Source organism: Stenella coeruleoalba, assembly GCF_951394435.1.
Source record: "Stenella coeruleoalba genome assembly, chromosome: 11".
In the NCBI taxonomy this organism is placed as follows: Eukaryota; Metazoa; Chordata; class Mammalia; order Artiodactyla; family Delphinidae; genus Stenella; species Stenella coeruleoalba.
Window position 1 is genome coordinate 7,241,301 of NC_137157.1, and position 20,438 is coordinate 7,261,738.

General features: G+C 55.1%; 1 protein-coding gene across 4 annotated transcripts in view; it reads right to left on the reverse strand.

Annotated features, from left to right (window-relative positions):
- Nucleotides 1-20,438, reverse strand: part of SREBF2 (sterol regulatory element binding transcription factor 2) — a 60,846-nt gene that overhangs the window by 2,287 nt on the left and 38,121 nt on the right. For all 4 annotated transcript variants that reach the window (XM_079937934.1, XM_079937932.1, XM_079937933.1 and 1 more), the window contains 8 exons: nucleotides 18,015-18,184; nucleotides 10,541-10,709; nucleotides 8,942-9,059; nucleotides 7,994-8,103; nucleotides 6,701-6,833; nucleotides 4,065-4,233; nucleotides 1,776-1,961; nucleotides 170-281 (listed from right to left, as the gene is read on the reverse strand). In XM_079937934.1, coding sequence (XP_079794060.1) covers nucleotides 170-281; nucleotides 1,776-1,961; nucleotides 4,065-4,233; nucleotides 6,701-6,833; nucleotides 7,994-8,103; nucleotides 8,942-9,059; nucleotides 10,541-10,709; nucleotides 18,015-18,184 — 1,167 coding nt within the window. The remainder of the gene's footprint in view (nucleotides 1-169; nucleotides 282-1,775; nucleotides 1,962-4,064; nucleotides 4,234-6,700; nucleotides 6,834-7,993; nucleotides 8,104-8,941; nucleotides 9,060-10,540; nucleotides 10,710-18,014; nucleotides 18,185-20,438) is intronic.

Sequence of the window (20,438 nt, forward strand, 5' to 3'; positions counted from 1 at the left end):
CACCCACCAAATCAAGCCTCGGGTTTCCTCGGTTCTCGCGCTGCCTCTGAGAACCCTGCAGATGCCGAGGGCAGGGTAGGGCTGGGCTCCTCCCCCGTTTCCCCGCCCCTCCCCAGGCAGGGCCCGCCCAGGCTGCCCAGGCCGTGGCGCAGGGTGCCGGTGGGCTCACCATGCTTGGCGTTCTGAGCGGTGCGCCGTCGCAGGCTGTGCTCCAGCAGCTGGTGGGTACGGGTGGGGCTGGCCCCCGCCATCAGACGCACGGTGGCTTCATGCAGGAACACCTGGGAGGTGCAGGGGGACACAAGCCGGGGGTCCTTACCTGTCTGTGCCCCAGTAGGTCTCTCTCCCTGCAGCATCTCGTCTGCCACCCGAAGGCACCCCTTCTCTCCACAACACCCTGCCGTGCTCACCCCTTGAAAGCAACCTCTCTCGTCCTCACTCTGACCCCCGACACAAGCCAGGCAGGAAAGGGGAACACAGCACAGGCCACCTGGTGGGGCAGGAGCAAGGCTGCGAGCTGAGAAAGAGGCCAAGGGCTGCCTCCTCTACCGCTGACCCGGAGCGCCAACGCGCCCTCTGGGGTTGGAAAACAAGTAGCCTGGGGGGACCCGCACTTCGCTGGAGGCTGCCTCCAGCTGGAAAACAGGACAGAGGTGAGGCAGGGACAGGAGGGGGCAGGGGGACGGCTGCGCTAGCACCAAGGAGGTTCAGGGTCCTGTTGCCTCCTGTTTCTTCAGAAAGGAACAGAGTCCAGAGGTTTCCAGGTGAAAGTCTGCAGCTCTTCTGTAAATACAAGTCACTGGGGATGGGGGGCCAGGCCTCGGTCTCTAATTTCTTAACATCTCAAGGTTCTTTTACACCTTAACATCTCAGTGTGTGAGGAGCGCTGCCCTGGAAGGCACCGGGGGAGGCGGTGAAGGGCTTCCGCAGCAGTCTTTTCTGAGGAAGCCTTTGATGGGGGCCACAGTGCCTGGGGCACACTTCCTCTTCTCCACGGTGAGGGGGGTGGCTGTCACATGACTGTACTCCATCTGCCGTGTCTGTCCTGGCTCGCTGCACACGGGCCACAGCGTAACCCTGCGAGGGCCCCATAGCACCCTAGGGTGGGGGCAGCCTCACCCTGAGCCCTTCTTTTTCGCACCCTTCCCTCCCCACACTTCTGGCCTTCTCGCTTGAATTTCTGGAAAATAATTCAGGCAGCGAGAACATGCTGAGTATATTACCCTAATTAGCAATAAAAATAAACCAAACAACGAAATGATTTGCGTCCAGCAAGCCCAGTTACACATCTGCCCCCAGAGCTCATCTCAGACCGTGTTGCCATCGCCAAGGGGATGTTACGTGGGGCGTCGGGCAGCAGAACCAAAGCCCCCAGGGGCTCAGAAAAAGAATGAAAGGCATGTCTAGGGGCATTCTGCTGCTCTGACACCAATTATGAACCCAGAGTAGAGAGCTTCCTCGTGGCCTTCCCGCCCCTCTCCGCTCAGGCTGGGAGCCCCTTCTTGCTCCCACTGCCCCCAGAGCCCCCCATTCCCGAGTTTAACTGGTGAGGTGCAATCTGTGTTGTCCTCTGTCTGCGGCCGTGTGGCCTGCTCACCACCATGCTCCAGGGCTGGGCACACATCAAGTACTCCACCAACATGAGCCAAGCAAAGGGATACATGGCACCCAGCCCAGTGCCTGATAGCTCAGCTGACCTCAGGAGACCGACTCCACAACCCCAGGCCAGTGCTGTGCTGGGTTCTGCCCTCTCCCACCAGCAGGCCGGGCCTCACCTTGCGGTAGGCCGGGCGGAAGCTATGTGCCAGCCTGCGCAGGCTGCCCAGGTCCCGCTGGAAGCCAGCCAGCTCAGCGCCCGACGCGTGGTAGGTCTCACCCAGGGCCTGGCTGGCTCCTGCTTGTTTCTGCCAGAGTGCTGTCCGCAGCGACAGGAGCAGGTCACAGGTCAGCAGCTGGACCACCTGCAGGGTGGGCCACGAGGGAGAAGACAGGTGACTGGCCGATTCCTGGGGCAAGGATCCCAGCGCCCACCAGGCCCTCCCCAGCCTGATACCCGCCAGCTCCGGGACGAAGGGTGAAGCCCCAGACAGGGGAGCCTGGAAAACACCCCACAGGGAGCAAGAGAACACCTGGAGAGTGAACTTAAGCTCACGGCATCTAGTCCTTTCCATGGCCCCAGGTGGTAGATCTGTTCTCCCATCTTGCGGGTGAGGAAGCTAAGGCTCAGAGAGAGGCTGCAGGCTCATGTAGGGGGCACAGTGGCGAGGACATGGGCCTGATAGGAAGTCGCAGGTCCCTCCCACCTCACAGGAGCCCTCTCATGGCTGGCCGGGAGGCTGAGATACTCAAAAGGTGCCTTGGCCCCATCCTTCCAGTGGAATCCAAAAGCCTGCAGTGGCAGCACAGCCTGGAGATGGAGGACCAGGGAGAAGAGGCTCGCTTCAACAGAGGGCAACCAAGGCCCGGCCCAAGTGGCCTCTGGGGTCAGGGAGACAGGAGCCCAACAAGGCAGAGCCGCAGAGCAGCTGAATGCTTGGGTTTGGATCCACTGACCCAGATCTACCCTGACATATGACCAAACCTCTCTGAGCCTCAGTTTCCTCACCCACAAAACGGGCACCTCAGGGCTGCAGTGAGCATTACATGAGAGAATGCGTGGAGGCACCATGCCCGGCCTCAGAAGCACTGGCCTCAGCCCACACTGGCGCCATTAAGCACAGATGCCGCCAGGCGCCAAGGCCAGGCCACCTGCCTTGCTCCAGAGGGCCCTCGGCACCAGGGAGCAGCGCTTCTCGAGATGGGTCACATGCGGCCCTCAGGCTCTGATGGACTCCCCCAGGCCATTCCTCATCTTGTGCAGCCTGGCTTTCCCCTTCTCCAGGGTGCTGGACCTGGGGAGCTCACCGTGCTGCCCCAGACCTGGACCCTGCCTTGAACCTGCACGTTGGCTGACCCTCGGCCACAGTGTTTTTTGGCTGCTGACAGCTTGGTGGGGGGACACGGATGAGGTCTCTCTCCTCAAACAAAGGTGGCACTTCTAAGAGGTGGGGTAGCAGCCTGGGGCTGAATTCTGTCCCCGAGGAAGGCCAGCTTCTGTGGAGTTCCCTTCTTCTAGGCCCATTCTCCCACGCAGGAACCCCAATCCCAAGGGTGCCCGCAGCCTCTCTCTCCTTCCCCAGACTAAGCTGAGACAGTCTAGTTCTCACGAAGACGAACAGTACTGGACACCAGCGAGGAATCGCACAAAGCGAGCCGTGGCTCCCCTCGAGCCTCTGGTCTTGGGCCCTGTCGGCACACTGCCTGTCCTGTAGGGCTGCCTGCTGTCCTGGGTTCACCCCAGGGTCCGGGCCACTGATGACCTCTAGCCAGAAGTGCCAGACCAAACCCTAGTGAGGGGCTCAGAGCCGGACCCTCCAGGACACACCTCCTGTCTCCCTTTCTGGAGTGAGACCACGCTCCTCCCTGCGAACAGATGATGCTTCACCTTCAGCTGCGTGCACGCCTCCCCTCCCCTCTCCCGGATGGCCCTGCCTTGTGACCCAACAGCGAGAGCAGAGCCCTCTGACAAGGCCTGGCTGGAAGTCTCTCGAGGGCTGGGCAGGCCTCTGTGATGCACTGTGGAAACATTGCATGGGTACCGCCAGAACATGCAATGCAACTACAATGCACCACAGCTGCCCGCTCGAGGGTGTGCAGCCAGCCACGGGGGTGCCCAGGACGCTCAGCTGGCTCAGGATGTGCATGTGAGGGGGCGGGGGCCCGTGGGGGCCTGGGGAGTCGGGCAAGCTGCCTGGAGCAAATGCAGAGCCCTGGCCAGCTGAGGTTCGCCTGGGGCTGACCAAGCTGAGGGCCCGCAGGACCCAGGACTCAGGTGGGAACATGCTTGTCCAAGTACTGAAAGGAAAGCCACCTGGACCCACAGCCTACGATCTAGGGAAGGGGGCTGCTTGCCTGGTCTGTCTTTTGCACAGCCCCATGGGCTGGGTGGGCTCAAGGCGGGTCAGAGTGCTCTTACCCAGCAGAGCTGAGCACCTCCCCGAGGGGCCAGAGAAGCCCTCACTCACATGGCTGAGGGCTGGGTCGCAGGCAGCCCCACTGACGTTGAGGCTGCTCCACAGGTGGCCACTGGCCCTCTCGCAGTGGCAGAAGGAACTCTGCTGCCCGTCCGCCTTCCCGGAGAGTGAGGCGTGCATAGCTCTGCAGGTGTGGAAGACGGCCTTCACCAGGGGGCTCCTGGGCGGTGAGAGAGGCAAGAGGCAGGATGTCAGTGCACGTCGCCTGTGGAGAATGAAGGGGGAGCCCAAGCCGGAGACGACTGCCCCCTCGCTGCTGTGACACGTGGGTCTGTCTGTTAAACCAAATGCTGCCATCATAATGGTTTCAGATCCCCAGCTCCAGATCGGAAATGCCAGCCCTGAGTGAGGGAGGCTTCCCACCCCTAAGCACCTTCCTCATTCAAGGAAGGGTGACGGCGTTCATTTCCTAGTGAAGGAGTCGGATGATAAATGCATTAGATGCTGACTGCGTAATGCCAGGTGGTGCACGTGCCATGAAGGAAAGTCACGCAGAGGAAGGGGGTGGCATTTTATAAAGGATAGTCAAGGACGTCCTCTCTGGAAAGGTGACACTCGCGCAGAAGGAACCTGAGGGAACTCCTGAAGGAACCGGGGAAGCAGGAGTGTGGATTTCTAGGAAGGAGGGTTCCAGGCAGAGAAGCAGCATATGCAAAGGCCCTGAGTGTCTGACACATGTGAGAATATCCAGGAACGAGCATGGCTGGAGGAGGAAGTGAGGGGAGCAGAGGGAGAGCAAGCTCTAAACAAGGCCCTTCTCAGCCTGGCCGCGGCCCTGCCTCCCATCTGCCTCTGACCCTGCTCCAGGCTCCAGGCAACCGAAGCTCATCTCCTCTCCCTTCCTCACTCCTTGCCTCTGCTGACATGGGTGCCTCTGCCGGGAATACCCTTTCTCACCATTTCCCACTTGTCTCCTGAGACTTGTTCCACCTGCCCGGCCCTCTGGTCCGCCTTCTCCTGTCCTGCCCCCCACAAGCCTCCTCTGGCTGGCCCCCGGGTCAGGCCCCCTGGCTCCCCCAATTATGCGCCTCCTTCCCTCACCAGGCGCTGTGCGAACTCCCGGAGGCTGACCGGCCTCTGGCCCGGAACCCCTCCCAGCGATGCGCCGGCTGCTTCACGGGAGCCAAGACTGGCCTGGCACAGGCAAAGGCTCCCACAGGAGAAGGCGCCGAGCAGGACGGCCACTGTCTATTCGCTTACGGCTATAACTTGCTGTCCTGTTCACTGCCGCCTCCCAGAGCCTAGAACGCAGCCGACACCGAGTACGCCCTCAGCTAAGTATTCGCAGAAGAAATGACGGAATCATGGAAGAGGTACAGGAGACCCCAGAACGCGGCTCGTGGCCAACAGGAAGGGATCAGAGACGCAGGCTCAACCACCAGGGCTGCCACTAAGAAGCCGCCTAAGATGGTCATTCAAACAATCTGTGCCTCAGTTTCCTCATCTGTAAAGTAGCCACAATACCACTCGCTGCTACCTGTGGTGACGTACAGTACTGGTCCCATTATCTGCACCTGTTCTCTAACGGCCATTGCCCCAGAAGCCAGGTGTTCAACTCTTTGGAGAAACTTAGCCTCGTTTCATAGAGCAGGTCAGGGAGACAGTGGGGAGGCTGGGATTGGGGGAGGGGTCCCACAGCATCATTATCCCTAAAGAGCAAAGGGGCCCCGGAGTGACTGAGTTCGGGGGAAGGAACGCCCGCTGGGGGTCTCAGCTGCACACTGGGGCTCTGTTCTCAGAAGTGAGGTGACTTCAGATGATTTGCCCGCTGAGCCTCAGTTTCCTCAGGTGCGTTGGCTGGGAGAAAACACACACAGGGTGGGCGCTCACTGGTCAGGGTGCTTAAAAATGGGTTACTTCAATGAAACTGGAGTGTCAGACCGACTTTAGGGAAACTGCCTCAACCTGCTTTTCTCAGCTCCCTCCCGCTCTCCTGGTTAAGCATCTGCTCAGCCTTGGCTCTGAGGAAAGACCCAGTGAGGCCTTTCTGTCTTGGAGCATTTTACCATTTCTCTCGAATGGCAGAGGATGTCAGGGACACTGAGATCCAGTCAGAAGCAGCCAGGACACCGGCGGGCTGCTCGTCACTACGGGCCAAACGCCCCCGAGAAGCAGGCGTAAGTCCCCCAAGAGGACAGTCAAAGCTCTCCGGTGATGCCTTGTGCTAAAGGCCTGTTTAGTGATAGCGCCGGTGGCGGGGGGGAGGGCGGCGGAGAGGAAACTGGATGCAGTGCTGGCACCTGAGAGAAGGATCCTCGGGCCTGCACAAGCCGGTGCTGGCTGTAAGCCATCAGCACCCTGCCCGGCTCCACCGGGAGCTTCTGAACATGCTGGGGGCTGCCGGCTCTCCCTGCCCGTCAGCCTGTGCAAGGAGGCCCGGAAGCAGCGCGGACCGCTGCTGGAGTGACACACACGGACAGACGTGCTCGCCACGTTTGGTCTCTCCATGGTGCCCTCACCCCCTCACTTCATCTCTCCATCTGTCATGTAGTCCCCAGGCTGCCTGACCCTTCACCCAGATGGCCACCCAGACCTGCTCCCTCCCACTAACCCAGTGAGCCTGGCACAGCTGGCGCTGGGGACTCCCCTGGAGAGAAGCAAGCAAGTGGTCAAGGGGGGCTACGCACTCTGTCACTTCCAGGGCCTTGGGAACACGCTCCACTTCGGTAAAGTGAGCGCGCACAGCTGCGTCGTCTCCCTGGAGCCAGCTGATGGCCATGGTGATCGCGGACGTCCACCACCGACAGACAACGTCTGGACCTAGAGGTGAACAGAACCAAACGCTGCTCCAGCGCCCACAGAAACCAGAGCCTGCTGGCTGCACCTGGTTCCCATCGTTCGTGCCACCTCTCCCTCCTGGCGATGGGCTGGGGCCTGTGGGCTGCCCTCTCACACGATTCTGGTGGGAGCGCCAACGAGCACCATCTCAGAACACATTTGGCAATCTGTACTGACAGCCTTAAAAACGTTCACTCCTATTAACCTAGTAATCCCATTTTTTGGGCAATCCATCACAAAGCAATTGGCCTAGAGAAAAAAGGCTCCACAAAGATGTTCACTGTGGTGTTATTTTTAAGTAAAAAGCTGGAAACAACCTAAACTTCCAACAGTTGTGAAAAGTGGTGTTTCCAAAGTATTTGTAGTAACAGGCTCAGGTTAGAATCTTTTTAGTGTTTTCCTCTCTGAGGCTAAGTTTTCTCAGTGAACCTGTACGATGAAAGGCCTAAGAACATGTTCTTTTCTAAACTCTGAAATAAAGACAGGCCACGAGGTCAGTGGTCACGATGGGGCGGCTGCTTCTCTGGGATCCTTCTCTCTCTAGGGAGAGCGGCCAGAAGGGAGCTCCGTGTCGCTGTCCCCCAGCAGCCTCAGAAGCGCAAGAGGTGACAGCTCGTGTGCCATCACCCAGATGGCAGTTTAGAGACAGAAGCAAAGAATGTCCTGGTGACAACTCAGTCGGTGGTTGTGCTGTGCCACCCAAGGCAACGGGTACTGTAGCAATATAGGTGCCCAGATGAAAGGCCTCTTTGGCAGAGTGTCAGACCCAAGAGCAGCCCCGGGGACCACTGTGTATTGAAAGGTGAGCCCCTCCCCAGCTCCCGGTGCCGGGACCACTTGCTGCCCGTTCTGAGCGTTTGGGAGAATTCCTGACCTGCCCCACCCATCCAGGGCCCAGGGAGGGCACTGACTCACTCATCGTCACACTTCTAGGAGAATCATGATCTCCTGGCCCCAAAACGCTGTCCAGCACGGCGGAACTGTGCATGAGGGCTACGTGGGGGCTGCAGATACACACCTCAGATCCAGAGAAGATTCTCGAGTGTAGACTCATAACTAACCCTGGACCCTGGGACACAAGGGCTGTGAAGGGCTGAATCAAGCAACCTGAGGCCTGCGGAGCTGCCCCACAAGATGCTTACCAAGGGCTGACTTGAGCACGCAGCTGCTGGAGAAGGGGGCGGTCACAATCCCCACAGAGTCCACAAAAGAATTAAGTAACTTCAGGTACTCCAGAGCACTGGAGAATTCACTAGGAAGAAAAGAAAGGGTCCCACACACATCAGAATGTACACAAGGACCACGCTCATGGCCTGGCTGGTCAGCCCCCAGCTCTGAGACCCACCACACCAGGCGCCCCGAGCTCTGCCTCTCACACCACTCACACTCTCCCCAGGCTGCCCTGACACCGGTTCTGACACTCTCCCCTCTGCCGGGAGAGCCAGCTTTCTCTTGCATCCCTCGCCCTTCAAGACCTAATTCAACTGTCGTCTCTGCCCAGAAGTTTTCTGACCTCCCAGGTAGGACCGCCCTCCCCTCTCCGCTCAGGTGCACTCCAGTCAGGACCTGGGCCGTGAACCAGAGTGACCTTGGCCCGTCTGCCTCTCAGGTCTGACTCTGTGAAGGAAAGACTGCACTCAATAACTCTGTAAGAATAAGACACTGTCTGACACACTCAGTACAGGTCGGGGTCCCACAAGGTGTCTGGGCCAGAGCGCCTGCCTTCTGCCGAGCTCCCCACATTCCACTCCACACCCTCCACAGGCCACCCTTCCCCTGGCAAAGAGCAAAGCAAAAGAATCAAATCCCTGACTGCTCCGAGAACTGACTCCACTTGGTGAAGGGATGGGTAAAAAGGAGAAAAAGGCGGAAAGTGATACCCTTGGTCTGGCAGTACAAGGCAAAGAGGCCAGGTCAGAGCCCGCAGAGGGCCCTCGCGGGGCTGCCAGGTTCAAGAAGTAAACATGAAGGAATCACTGGATCTCCCTCTTGACCCTACACTAGGGCTTGTTTCCTTCTAGGCCTCACAGCCACCTCTGCGCTTCCCGGGCAGACGGCCCGAGGCAGGGGGCCCCTCCTGGGGTCAGTACCTGCTCTCCTCTTCCTGGTCTGCAGCTTTCTTCTTGGCCTGAGGTTTCACCAAGGACTCCACAGCTCGCTCCAGCAGGTTCCTGCAGAAGGCCTGGTGCACCTGGGCGATGGGGTCGGCTGAGGAAGAGGAGGCAGGCCGGGAGAAGGGTAAGTGGGTCTCACTTATGGGCTCATTTTGCCTTACAGAGAAAATAGAGGGTGGGGAGAGGAACCCAAGGAGCAGCTGTCCCCTCCGAATCGGGGCAAACGTCCTCAACAGACCCCAGCACTGCTTGTTGAACAGTCAGAAGGTGGGGATGGGGGTGGGGAGAGGTGGGTCCTGGACTGGCTCCGGGGGCGTGTGAGGAGTGCTGTGCCTCCTGGCGCAACGGCCAGCGCTTCCGTTCAAGGTTGGGAGCTGTGTGGCGGCCACAAGCCTCGTCAGGAGACAGGAGATGGGAAGGTGGACAGTACACCTGTGCACGTCTCAGGGACGGCCTCTTCTCCTGCGGCCCAGGAGGACAGCCAGCAGAGGGGCACGTGGCGCCGGCTGCTGCCTGGCGGGATTAGGGAAACGCCGCTCCCGCTTACCAGAGCCTTTGCGTGAGGCCTGTGGCCAGCAATCGTCTGGCTGAGCCTATTAAACAAGAAGCCTTGCAATGCTTGTGACAGCTGACTGTCACCGACAGGCCCCCCCAGCTGGCAGGGCGTCACCAGCCTTCCCCTCACTCACACGCCACAGCCGTGTGGGTTTCAATTTGACAAGAGCGGGGAGGCAGGACACTTATGAACACATTCTGGGCGAGAAGGCCTAGAGCCAGAGCCACCAGAGGTGAGAGAGCCAGGGGCAGTCCACGGCGCAGACAAAGCAGCCTGGCGACGCAGCTGAGATTTACGATGGCTTTTGCTTTCATCCTTACTTTCTGGTGTTGTACATCACTCTTCCTTTGAGCAATAAAGTTATTAAAAAGAAACGACGGTGGAACCTCCCTTCCCCACAAAATGTTTGACACACACCCCTGTACCTGCAGGACATGTCTGACTCGCCCCAGACTCCCAGTTCAGAGAGAGGAAAAGCGCAGAAAGCAGAAAGCCACGGCTGCTCAAGTCTGAGCCACCCCGAACAGCCTCTCCTGCTCCGAGGCCGGGTGCGGGGACTCCAATCACTGTCAGACACCGGGGACAGCAAGCCAGCATCGCCTCCCAACGCCTGGAGCCCTGTCCCTGCCACCACTCTGAGCACTTGATGACCGTCTGTTGCCTGTTGTTCCCTAACTGCTCTGTCTATGTCTGTCTGCTTTCCAGGGGGAGCGGGAGATTGGGGCCAGCAAACAGCAACTCCACACATCCTCTGAGTCTCCAAAGCGCCCAGAACAAGGGCAAGATTCCAGCTGGTGCTCAATCACCATTAGTAACGTGTGGCGGTGTGACTGATGTCAGGACCACGGGCTCTGCATGTCAGAGAGAGGCGAGCTGCAAACCCAGCTTAGCTGCTGACCAGGCTCATGACCTCCCTGAGTTTAAGGAAAACATGGCTGAGGCATCCTGTGTCCCCATGTGTCTGGAGTGTAGCCACCCTGTGGTACCGGTGGCTCTCATAGCTGCACAGGTGCTCTCACCTGGGTTCCTCTGGGCACAGTACAGACTCTCCTTGGCAGCCGACTTCACGGACCAGCTCCGCTCCATGAAAAACTTCTGACCCAGGGGGTGGCAGAGCCAGCGCAGCGAGTCGGGAACAGCGCTGCGCTCCGGGCCACACAGGCTCTGGGCGCGACTGAGGAAGTAGCTCTGTGGAAGGACAAGGACCACGGTGACAGCAGGGTGGCAGAACGCTGGCTGCGCCACCATGGTGGAGGCAGACTGGGGAAGGGAGGTCAGCAGGAGGGCTGGGGCACTCACATACCTGGAAGGAAATACCCTCACTGAAACCAGGGCCATGGCCCTGGTGGAGTCTTCCGGGCTCTATGACCGCATACCACCCCCAGCTGGATGGGGGTGGGGCCTCAAGGCACCCACGGGGGCCCGGCTGCACCCTGTCCTGCTGGGTCTGCCTAACCCGACTCGAATCTTGTTCTGGGCTGTGCTGGCATTCAACTGCAGAGCTGAGGAGGGCTCTCCCAGGCCCCTCGCGGCACTTTAGCCCTCAGCCCCGTCAATGGCGCTGCACCCTAGCCAGGTGTCCCACTGGGTCCTGGGACTTTTTCTCATCTGTCATTTTAATTACATATCTTTCAGAGTATTTTTAGGCAAAACCGTATTCTGCTTTGACTAATTTTCATCTCTTTTACCTCTGAGTGTGAAGCGTTTAGAACAGGCGCCCAGCAAGTGGTCAGTGACTGTTATTTACCATCACTGTCACTCTAGAAAGCACTGGAGTGAAAGGGCAGCCCTGAGCCTCGTCCAGCCCCCTAAAGAGAACCCTCTGCCATCCCTGGATGAGTCCTTGACGTGAACACCCTCTTTGCTGGACAATTCAAAGAGCCAGTGCCCCAGTTTCCCAGGCCCCTCTTCTGCCCACAGGATAACATCACTCCAGGGCCCCAGGAATAAGAATTGTAGGGACGATGCTGTCTAACCATGTTTTCAGAAATTGTGTCATTTTTTGAATAAGGATATCTTTATTCTAAAACCCATGTTTTCCAACCCATAAAAACCACTCGATACAGGCCAATCTGAATGAGAAGCTCAGCAGAGAAGGATGGAGGGAGAGAGAAGCGTGAGATGCAGGGAGCCCAGAGGAGGGGCTGCTGGGCCGGGCAGTGGACCTCAACCTTTACACTGCAGCCCTCACCTCCACAACGAAGGTAGCCACCTCCTTGTCTGGTTCAGTCTGATGGTTCTGACCTTTACTGGGCTCTGAGCAGCCATCAGCTACTGTGATGGCCTCAGAAGACTTGAAGGCCAGGGTCAGAAATAGCCCTGCCAAAGTACCACTCAAGAAACATGGACCAAGGAGACTGGCTTTCTTGGGGAACCTGGTGACGGCTGCCTAAATCCGGAAGAAAAGGACCCGGCCAAACTGTTCTCTAATGTTATCATGGCACTCACAGGACCAGGCGGGGCATGTCACTTCAATCTCTAATCACAGGGCCGGCAGCGCTAATGGCCTTTCCTCCTCTTTGCTGATCACCATACTTTAAAAAGGGGACTGGAGAGCAAATGTAGAGAATTCTATGACCTTCTCCTGACCCTCAACAAAGCCCTCCCTGGATGTGAGCTTGTAACTGCAACGGTCAGAGAACAGCAGCTGAGGAGCCTGAAGGGGACAGAGGTTGGGGGTGGTTTGGTGGTAATTCCAGGCCCTTTGAAGACTGCGAACCTTCTAACAGTTGCCCCCAGCTCTCTCCTGAGAGCACATACCTGACAAGCAAGGGAGCTTGATGGCTGCTCCAGGGGAAATCTAGGACCACTGATCCCTAAGAAGGGCCCAAGCGTCACCAACAGAAGCAGAAACAAAGCCTGGTTAGGTGATATTGCAAGAGGAACCCAGAGAAGCGATTTAGAAAATCATTAAGTTAAAATACATTTTTAAGCTTAATTCTTAGAAAAGAAAAACTTTAGTTATAACACATCTCAGCAGGAGGGGGAGCTCCAGTTTAGTGGTTTGAATTAATAAGAAATATAAATCCTGGGATAGTCATCCACGGCATGGCTTCTAGAAGGGAAACTGAGAAAATAACTTCTGTTGCTCTTTTTTTTTTTTTTTTTAACAAATACATTTATTTATTTATGGCTGCGTTGGGTCTTCGTTGCTGTGTGTGGGCTTCCTCTCTAGTTGCGGTGAGCAGCGGCTACTCTTCGTTGTGGTGCGTGGGCTTCTCAATGCGGTCACCTCTCTTGTTGCAGAGCACGGGCTCTAGGTGCACAGGCTTCAGTAGTTGTGGTGCGCGGGCTCAGTAGTTGTGGCTCACGGGCTCTAGAGAGCAGGCTCAGTAGTTGTGGCGCACAGGCTCAGTAGTTGTGGCACACGGGCTTAGTTGCTCCACGGCATGTGGAATCTTCCCGGACTAGGGCTCGAACCCATGTCCCCTGCATTGGCAGGCGGATTCTTAACCACTGTGCCGCTGGGGAAGCCCACTTCTGTTGCTCTTTTAATTTTCCCATGATCATTTCCTAAATTTTACAGACACCAGAATTCACTCAAGCTGGGGCTGAGGAGCAACCTCACCACCATAACTCATCTGCTAATTGCTGAATTGAGAGGCTGTGGCAGGAGACTCAGAACTGTTTGGATCCTGAGGGCCACCCTGTACCCCTGGGCCAGTTCCAACTCCAGGTTATGTCCTCCCACTCCAGTCCGACTCGGCGGTTCTCAAACTGTGTGCCAAGGCACCCCAAAACACTGCAGCAAACTCCACAGGGGTGCCACTGGATATGTCACACTTTGGGGGGAAACACAGCAATGCTCAACATGAATCGGACACCATGTAAACTGCTAGATGGAGGCAGTTCGGTCTCAATGTGAGACTGCATGACCGTCCTCTGGGTGGTGTCATCTTTGGGAAGCTGAGTTTTTGGAGGCTGTTTTAATAAAAAGCAAGTGCAGCGTGAAAGCTGGTGTGGGACAGGAAGTGAAGGTGGTGGTGTCCAGCCTGATTTCAAAGTCTGAGAAGGCACATGCAGCAGGCACACACATCCCATTAGTAAGTATCTATGGTTATTAAGAATAGAACTCAAACATTATATCTTCCTTCAGTTTTGTGTATTATTTTTCCAAGTGGCTACTAAGTTGTTAAGACAAGTATCTATTAAGATGTTTGCACCTAATTAACAAACAGAACTGTTAGGTATTTCCTTTAGCCCAAGGAAACCATGAAAAAAATTACTGAGGCACAAAGGGTGCCGCGAACCAAGAAAGCTTGGCAACCTCTGGTCTACACCATTTTCACGGAGGCCAGCCCTCTGCGTGACCCCCAATGCCTGACTCATTTGCTGGCTAAATACATTCCACCAAATTCAAAGCTTCTTCCTATTTAAGAAAGTACTATCTGGGTCTCTCATTCCCCTTCCAAGAGAAGCAAACAGATGAGAGGAGCAGCTACTTTCCTAGAGACTGGTTCCTCTCCTCTTCCCACCTTACTGAAAATGCACACTTGGCGATACCACTGATTTTCCAAATATTGATACTCTTTGACCCAGCATCACCATCTCTAGACTTAACCTGAAGAGGTATTGTACAAGCGGGTGAGGGTACTTCCTGCAGTACTGTTTCTAACTGCAAATGCTGGAAACAACCCAAACATCTAGCAGCGGCACACTGGCTCCATCAAGGACAGTATTTACACATGCTGGAGCAGCAAGTGGAATAGGCGGCAACAAAGAAAGAGGCCCAAGACTTATAATCTGGTTGAAAAAAGCAAGTGGCAAAACAGGGTTTCTGATATGATCACATTAAATAAATTATAATGCATATATGTTCTGACATGCAGGAAGAAAACTGAGGAAATGCACATTAAACTGCTCACTGCTTGTTAGGCATACCCAATATTTTTGGGGTGGGGGGACACTCATTAGGGAACCATTTTCCTGATCCTCAGCTGTTACACACATGCCTTCCTCAAATGGGCTGAGTAGCCCATTAAAGAACACCTGTGTCTTAGCAACAAAGACAATCAAAACCCCAGTGGGATTTCTGGGATGACGGGATGATCCTAAAATTTATAAGGCAAGGTAAAGAGCAAACACTAGTCACTAAAGCCGGAGGACTGACACTTCCAGATATCAAGACGTATTCGAGGGGTTGGCCATTAGGGGTGTGCGGTGTTGGTGCAATGGAACTGACTAGAGCGTCCAGAAGGAGACTCATCACACGTGGACATTTAATTTAAGCAAAAGGTGCCACTTGGTGCGGTGCAGAAAGGGCAGTCATTTTAACAACAGATTCTGGGGTTGGGAGATAATACATATGAAAAAAAGTCGATCTTGCACCCCTACCTCCAGCTCATACAAAAATCCGTTCTAAGTGGATTATAGACCTATGTGTGAACATTTGAAAATAAAGAGACTAGCAGATACCATAGGAGAGTATCTTCATGACTTTGGGGTAGGATAAAGATATATTAAACAGGACATAAAATGTCTAATTGCTAAGGAAAAGACGAATAATCTGGATTTCATGAACATTAAGAACTTATGCTCAGACTTCCCTGGTGGTACAGTGGTTAAGAATCTGCCTGCCAATGCAGGGGACAGGCGTGCGAGCCCTGGTCCGGGAAGATCCCACATGCCGCGGAGCAACTAAGACCGTGTGCCACAACTACTGAGCCTGCGCGCTAGAGCCTGCGAGCCACAGCTACTGAGCCCTCGTGCCACAACTACTGAAGCCCACGCACCTAGAGCCCATGCTCCGCAACAAGAGAAGCCACCACAATGAGAAGCCCGTGCACCGCAACGAAGACAGTAGACCCTGCTCACCGCAACTAGAGAAAGCCCACACACAGCAACAAAGACCCAACACAGCCAAAAAAAAAAAAATAACTTGTGCTCATCAATCAACACCACTGAGAGAGAGAACAGGCAAGTCACAGAGGGAAACGATATATGCAAAGCACATATCCAACAAAGGATCATAGCCAGAAAAAAGAACTCCTCAAACCAACAAAAAGAAAGACGTCACAAATAAAAAACAGGTAAAAGACTTGAACAGGGTTTTCACAAAACAGGCTATCCAAATGGCCAACAACCTATCCCAATGGCCAATGATCAAATGGCCAACAAACTATCCCAATGGCCAATGATAAGGTGCTCAACATCCTTCATCACCTGGGAATTGCAAATGAAAACTATGAGATACCACCAGCAGGGCTAAAAAAACAACACTGTCACGTGGTTGGTGAGGGTGCAGAACTGGAACTCTTTCCACTGTTGGTGAGGTGAAAATTGGTACATCCACTTTGGAAAACTGTCAGGCAGTGTCTACTGAAGCTGAACATATGCATAACCTCTGACCTAGCAGCGCCATCCCAGAAACGCAGTCACATGTTCACTGAAAGATGAACAGGGATGTTCACAGCAGCACTATTCACAATAACCAAAAACAGGAAACAACCCAGAAGTCCATTTGTAAGCGTCTAGTCATACAATGGACTACTATAACGTAATGAGAATGGGCAATCTGTAAGTACACGCAACGTAAATGAACCTTACACGTGACACTGAGCGAAGACAGCCAGACATATACAGGACCTATGTGTGACTCTCCTTTCATGGGGATGGTGGTCACCTGGCTGGAGGGCTTGAGGGGAGGGGCAGTTTGCTGACTGCAAGGGGCCCAAGGTAGGCTTCTGGGATCTTGGTCGTGTTCTGCTTCTTGATCTGTCTGCTGGTTATAAGAGTGTGTTCATTTTGTGAAGTCACTGACCTGTGTATTTATTTATTTACTTATTTATTAATATTATTTTTAAATATTTTCTTATTTGTTATTTGGCTGTGCCAAATAAGTACTTAGTTGCGGCACACAGGACCTTCATTGCGGCACGCGGGATCTTTAGTTGCGGCACGCAGGATCTTTAGTTGCAGCATGTGGGATCTTTTTTAGTTGCGGCATGTGGGATTTAGTTCCCTGTCCAGGAATCAAACCCGGGCCCCCCTACATTGGGAGCGCGGAGTCCTAGCCACTGGACCACCAGGGAAGTCCCTGACCTGTGTATTTATAATTTGCGTACTTTTCTACATGTATATTGTACTTCAATAAAAGGTTTACAGGAACAACAAACAACAGGTGGGTTAAATTACGGTGACAGAAATCAGAATGATGGTTACCTCTGAGGGGGGCAGCATGAGTGAAGGCCTGAGGAGGCTTTGGGGGTGATGGGAACGTACCACTTCTTGATCTGGGTGGTTGCTTACATGCGTAAGTTCACTTTGTAAAAAGAGCTGTTAAGTTAAAATGTGCATATTTTTCTGTATGTATGCTGTATTTCCGTAAAATTAATGCCTTCAAAGTACTTCTGGGGGGCAGAGAAGTTACAAATGTAACGACATTGGCCCAGAGCACTAGGACTGCTCTCAGCCTAGATTCACTTTGCCCAGAAAGCCCACCTTGACTTCCTCTAAGATGGGGTCGGGAGCCCAGTGTGCTCTCTGGGCAGCCAGATTAGCCCCACCCTCACACTCATCTACTGCCCTGAAGGCCTGGTCCTGGTCTGGTTTCCCTGACAGACTATGTGCTCCCCCAGGCAGGGCGAATGTCCTGCTTGCCACTGCACGTCCTCCCTGGGAAGTGCCTGGCCTAGAGCAGGGACTCAGTCACGTTTGCTGAATGAACGTCTTATTTGGGTCTTGGAAATGGGGTTGAGACACAGAAAGTACACTGGGCTCTCCTATGCCCTTCGTCACCCAGATTACGGTGACACACTTCAAGAAACGTATCAGCGTCACCACAGGGCACGGTCCTGCTCATTCTCAGCTCATCAGCGTTATTAATGAGATATGGAAACGGATAGGGGGGATGTGATCATTCTTTTCTGAAACAGCTGATGTGTTCGTCAGCCTACCGAAAGTAGACATTGAATGAAACGTGCCTGTGTCTGCTGCAGTAAGAGGAAGCCTGAGGTCAGCAGAGGCTGGGAACTAGCTGGTAACAAGGACTGTGAATTATCCAGTTGTGAATTCCCGAGGCTGGCCCTGTGTCAGGCTCACTGGAGGCGCCTGAAACCCCAGTTCCCACCCCAGAATCTGACCTGAGTTCCTCACAAGACATACATTGTTTTCCATTTCTGGATCCACAGTGCCGTGATCAACACAAGGTACCAAATAGAATACTTCTGAGTGAACAAAAGAACCAGGAGACACAACCAGAAGATTCCAAGCAGAAGAGTCATATGTTAACCCCTGAATACAGGTCGCTCTTATCACTGAATCAATCTTCTCACCTCAGGGCACTAAAATGCCTTGTTATGCTTCTAAGGGAGGAATTTGGTCTGTTGTGTTCACTGCCCTAAGTATTTGTGGAATGACCCACTGAATGAATGTCTACCCCTCTAGGTGGTCGGCCCCCCAAGGGCGGGGGCCCACACCTATGTTCACATCTTGGCTCCTGGCTGGGAAGGGCACTCAGCGAAGGTCCACAGGAGGGAACTGAAGCACACTTACCGCCAGGAAGCCCAGCTTGCCTCCACACTGCGTCTTGAGCCCCATGGCGGCCGTGAGATGGATCTCAACCAGCGTGCTCGGGGGGATTTTCTCCTCTGCACATTCAGCCAGGTTCACAGCGCACAAAGCCATGTGTACATCTGAACAGGCGGATCCCACAGGAAGCTTGCCTATGGCGGCAGAAACGGACAACGACTGTTGACAGATTCCCTCCACCCAAGCTTTTTCCTGCTTTCTCAAGCATAATCGGAGCACCAGCAGAACCAGAGGAGAAAGTCTGTGAGCTCGGTGATCACACAGTCCTGGATGGGGTGCCAGGCTCTGTGACTTCGTAGCAGTGTGCTCCTTTCTGCCTCACAGGTTGTTGGGGACAAGAGAAAACACAGGTCACAGGTCTGGCCCGCGGCCCCAGCCCTGTGTAATGGGGAGTGGCTGTGACCGCAGGCCGGTGAACAGGACTCAGAGGCGCGAACTCCAACGCTTTCCAAAACGGCGTCAACAGCATGGCCACGTCCTGCTAACACAATCCTGCGTCTCCAAATGTTGCGAGAAAGGTTATAAAAATTAAAGACAAAAACCCAAGAACAAACTGACCTGACTTTATTTTCATTCAACAAGACCCCACAGTATATAAGCGCACACCCTCCTGAGGTGGGGGGACGTGACACACAACTGAGCCGTGACAGCGGACACATCATGGGGCGGAGGTGGAAGGCCAGGAGAGGCTTACTAACCCTCCCGTGAGGGCTGTACAGCTCATCTGCGGTGGCCCTGAACTCGGGGACCAGAGTGCCCTTGCTCAGGCCCCGGGGCCCGTCGAGGCTCTGAGGCTTTCACGCTGCTGCCTGCTTCAGTCCTCACCACAGTGCAGGGAGGTGCCCAAGGCAAGCAGGCGCCTCACTTTGCTGAGCCTCAGGGGTGGCCCAGCCAGGCCTCCCAATCCCACCCAGCCTCTCTGGTCTTTTATCAGCCCCCAGACTTCATTCTGCACAGGCGTTAGGTGTTGGTCTCCCCTGGGAGGCACCACCGACTGGCCTTTCTCCTTTGCAGGGAAGGAAGGCGGAGGGCAGTGTGGGGACCGTGTCACCTCTGTCCTCTTGGTGCCTTGCGTGGGGCCAGGCCCACAAAGTGCTCAGTGAATGTGGGCAGAATGAGTGATGTGAACCATCCCAGCTGGAATTCTCCTGAGCAGATGCAGCCTCCAGATCAGAGACCTGGGATGGAGCTGCTTCCCTCCCCCCGGGCCCGGGCACACTGATGGGACAGAGAAGCAGGGGAGGTCTGCAAATGGCCCTCTGCTAGAACTCTACGAAGGCCCCAGGTGTTCACACCCCACAGCTGGCTCCAGTGTCTCATCTCCACTCCCCCTGGGGCCTGGGCTGAAGCTCCCTCCCTCAGCCACCAGGGCTGTTACCTATATCCTGTTACCACATCCCACTGCTGTTCTCTGCCCTCATCTTATCGATGGCCCAGCAGCAACTTCCCTTCTTGAACCCTCTGACTTTGCTCCCTCTACACCAAGCATCTTGGCCTCTCCTGCCTGACCACCTCTCAGGCAGCCTCTGCCCGACTCCTTGTCCCGGGCCTGCCCCTTCCGTGTGGGTCTCCTTCCACATGCCCTCGAGGGGCCCCCTTCACCACAAGCCCTCTCATCAGCACCCATGGTTTTCATTCTCACCTGCAGGCCAAAGACCCAGCTCCTTTCCTTGGCCTGCAGATCCAGCGTGGCCCCCACCACTGCATCATTTCCCCTCGGTGTCTCACAGGCAAGTGTCCCGAGCGGAACTTCTCATCTCCTCCCTAGAAAACTGATTTTCCTCTTGTTTTCCTTACCTTTGCTGGTGGCAACAGCGTTCACCCAAACGCTCAAGCAAGAAACCAGAGAACCATCTTAGCTAGCTCCCTTCCTTACCCTTCCCATCCAATGAGTCCCCAAGGCCTGTCAACCCCACTTTCTCCTTTATCTCTGTCCTGTCCTCTTGGCACCTGCATTAGCTTCCACTGGTCCTCCCTGAAGGCAGCCTCAATGCTCTCTTCAGAGCGTATCATCTCGACCTCAGAAGCACAGACCTGATGACGTCATTTCCTCCACTGCACTGGCTCCCATCCCTCTCCCCTTGCACAGCCAACCTTGGGGACCACTGGAATATTCTCCTCCAGAGCTACCCACGTGGGGTTCCTCCTTGGGAACATGCATCCCTCTGCCTGGAAGGCACCTCCCCTTCTGCAGAGCTGGTGAACTCTACGCATCCTTTCGTGCAAAGCCGAGACTTTCCAGAAAGCCTTTCCTGAAACCCTCCCCAACAAGGACCCCTTCCCCTGAACTGAAATCCAATTCTTCCGCTACCTCTACCACACGGAACTCTAATTCACTTGCTGACCTGTCTGCTTCTCCATTAGAGCAGGAGTTCGTTGAATGAAATA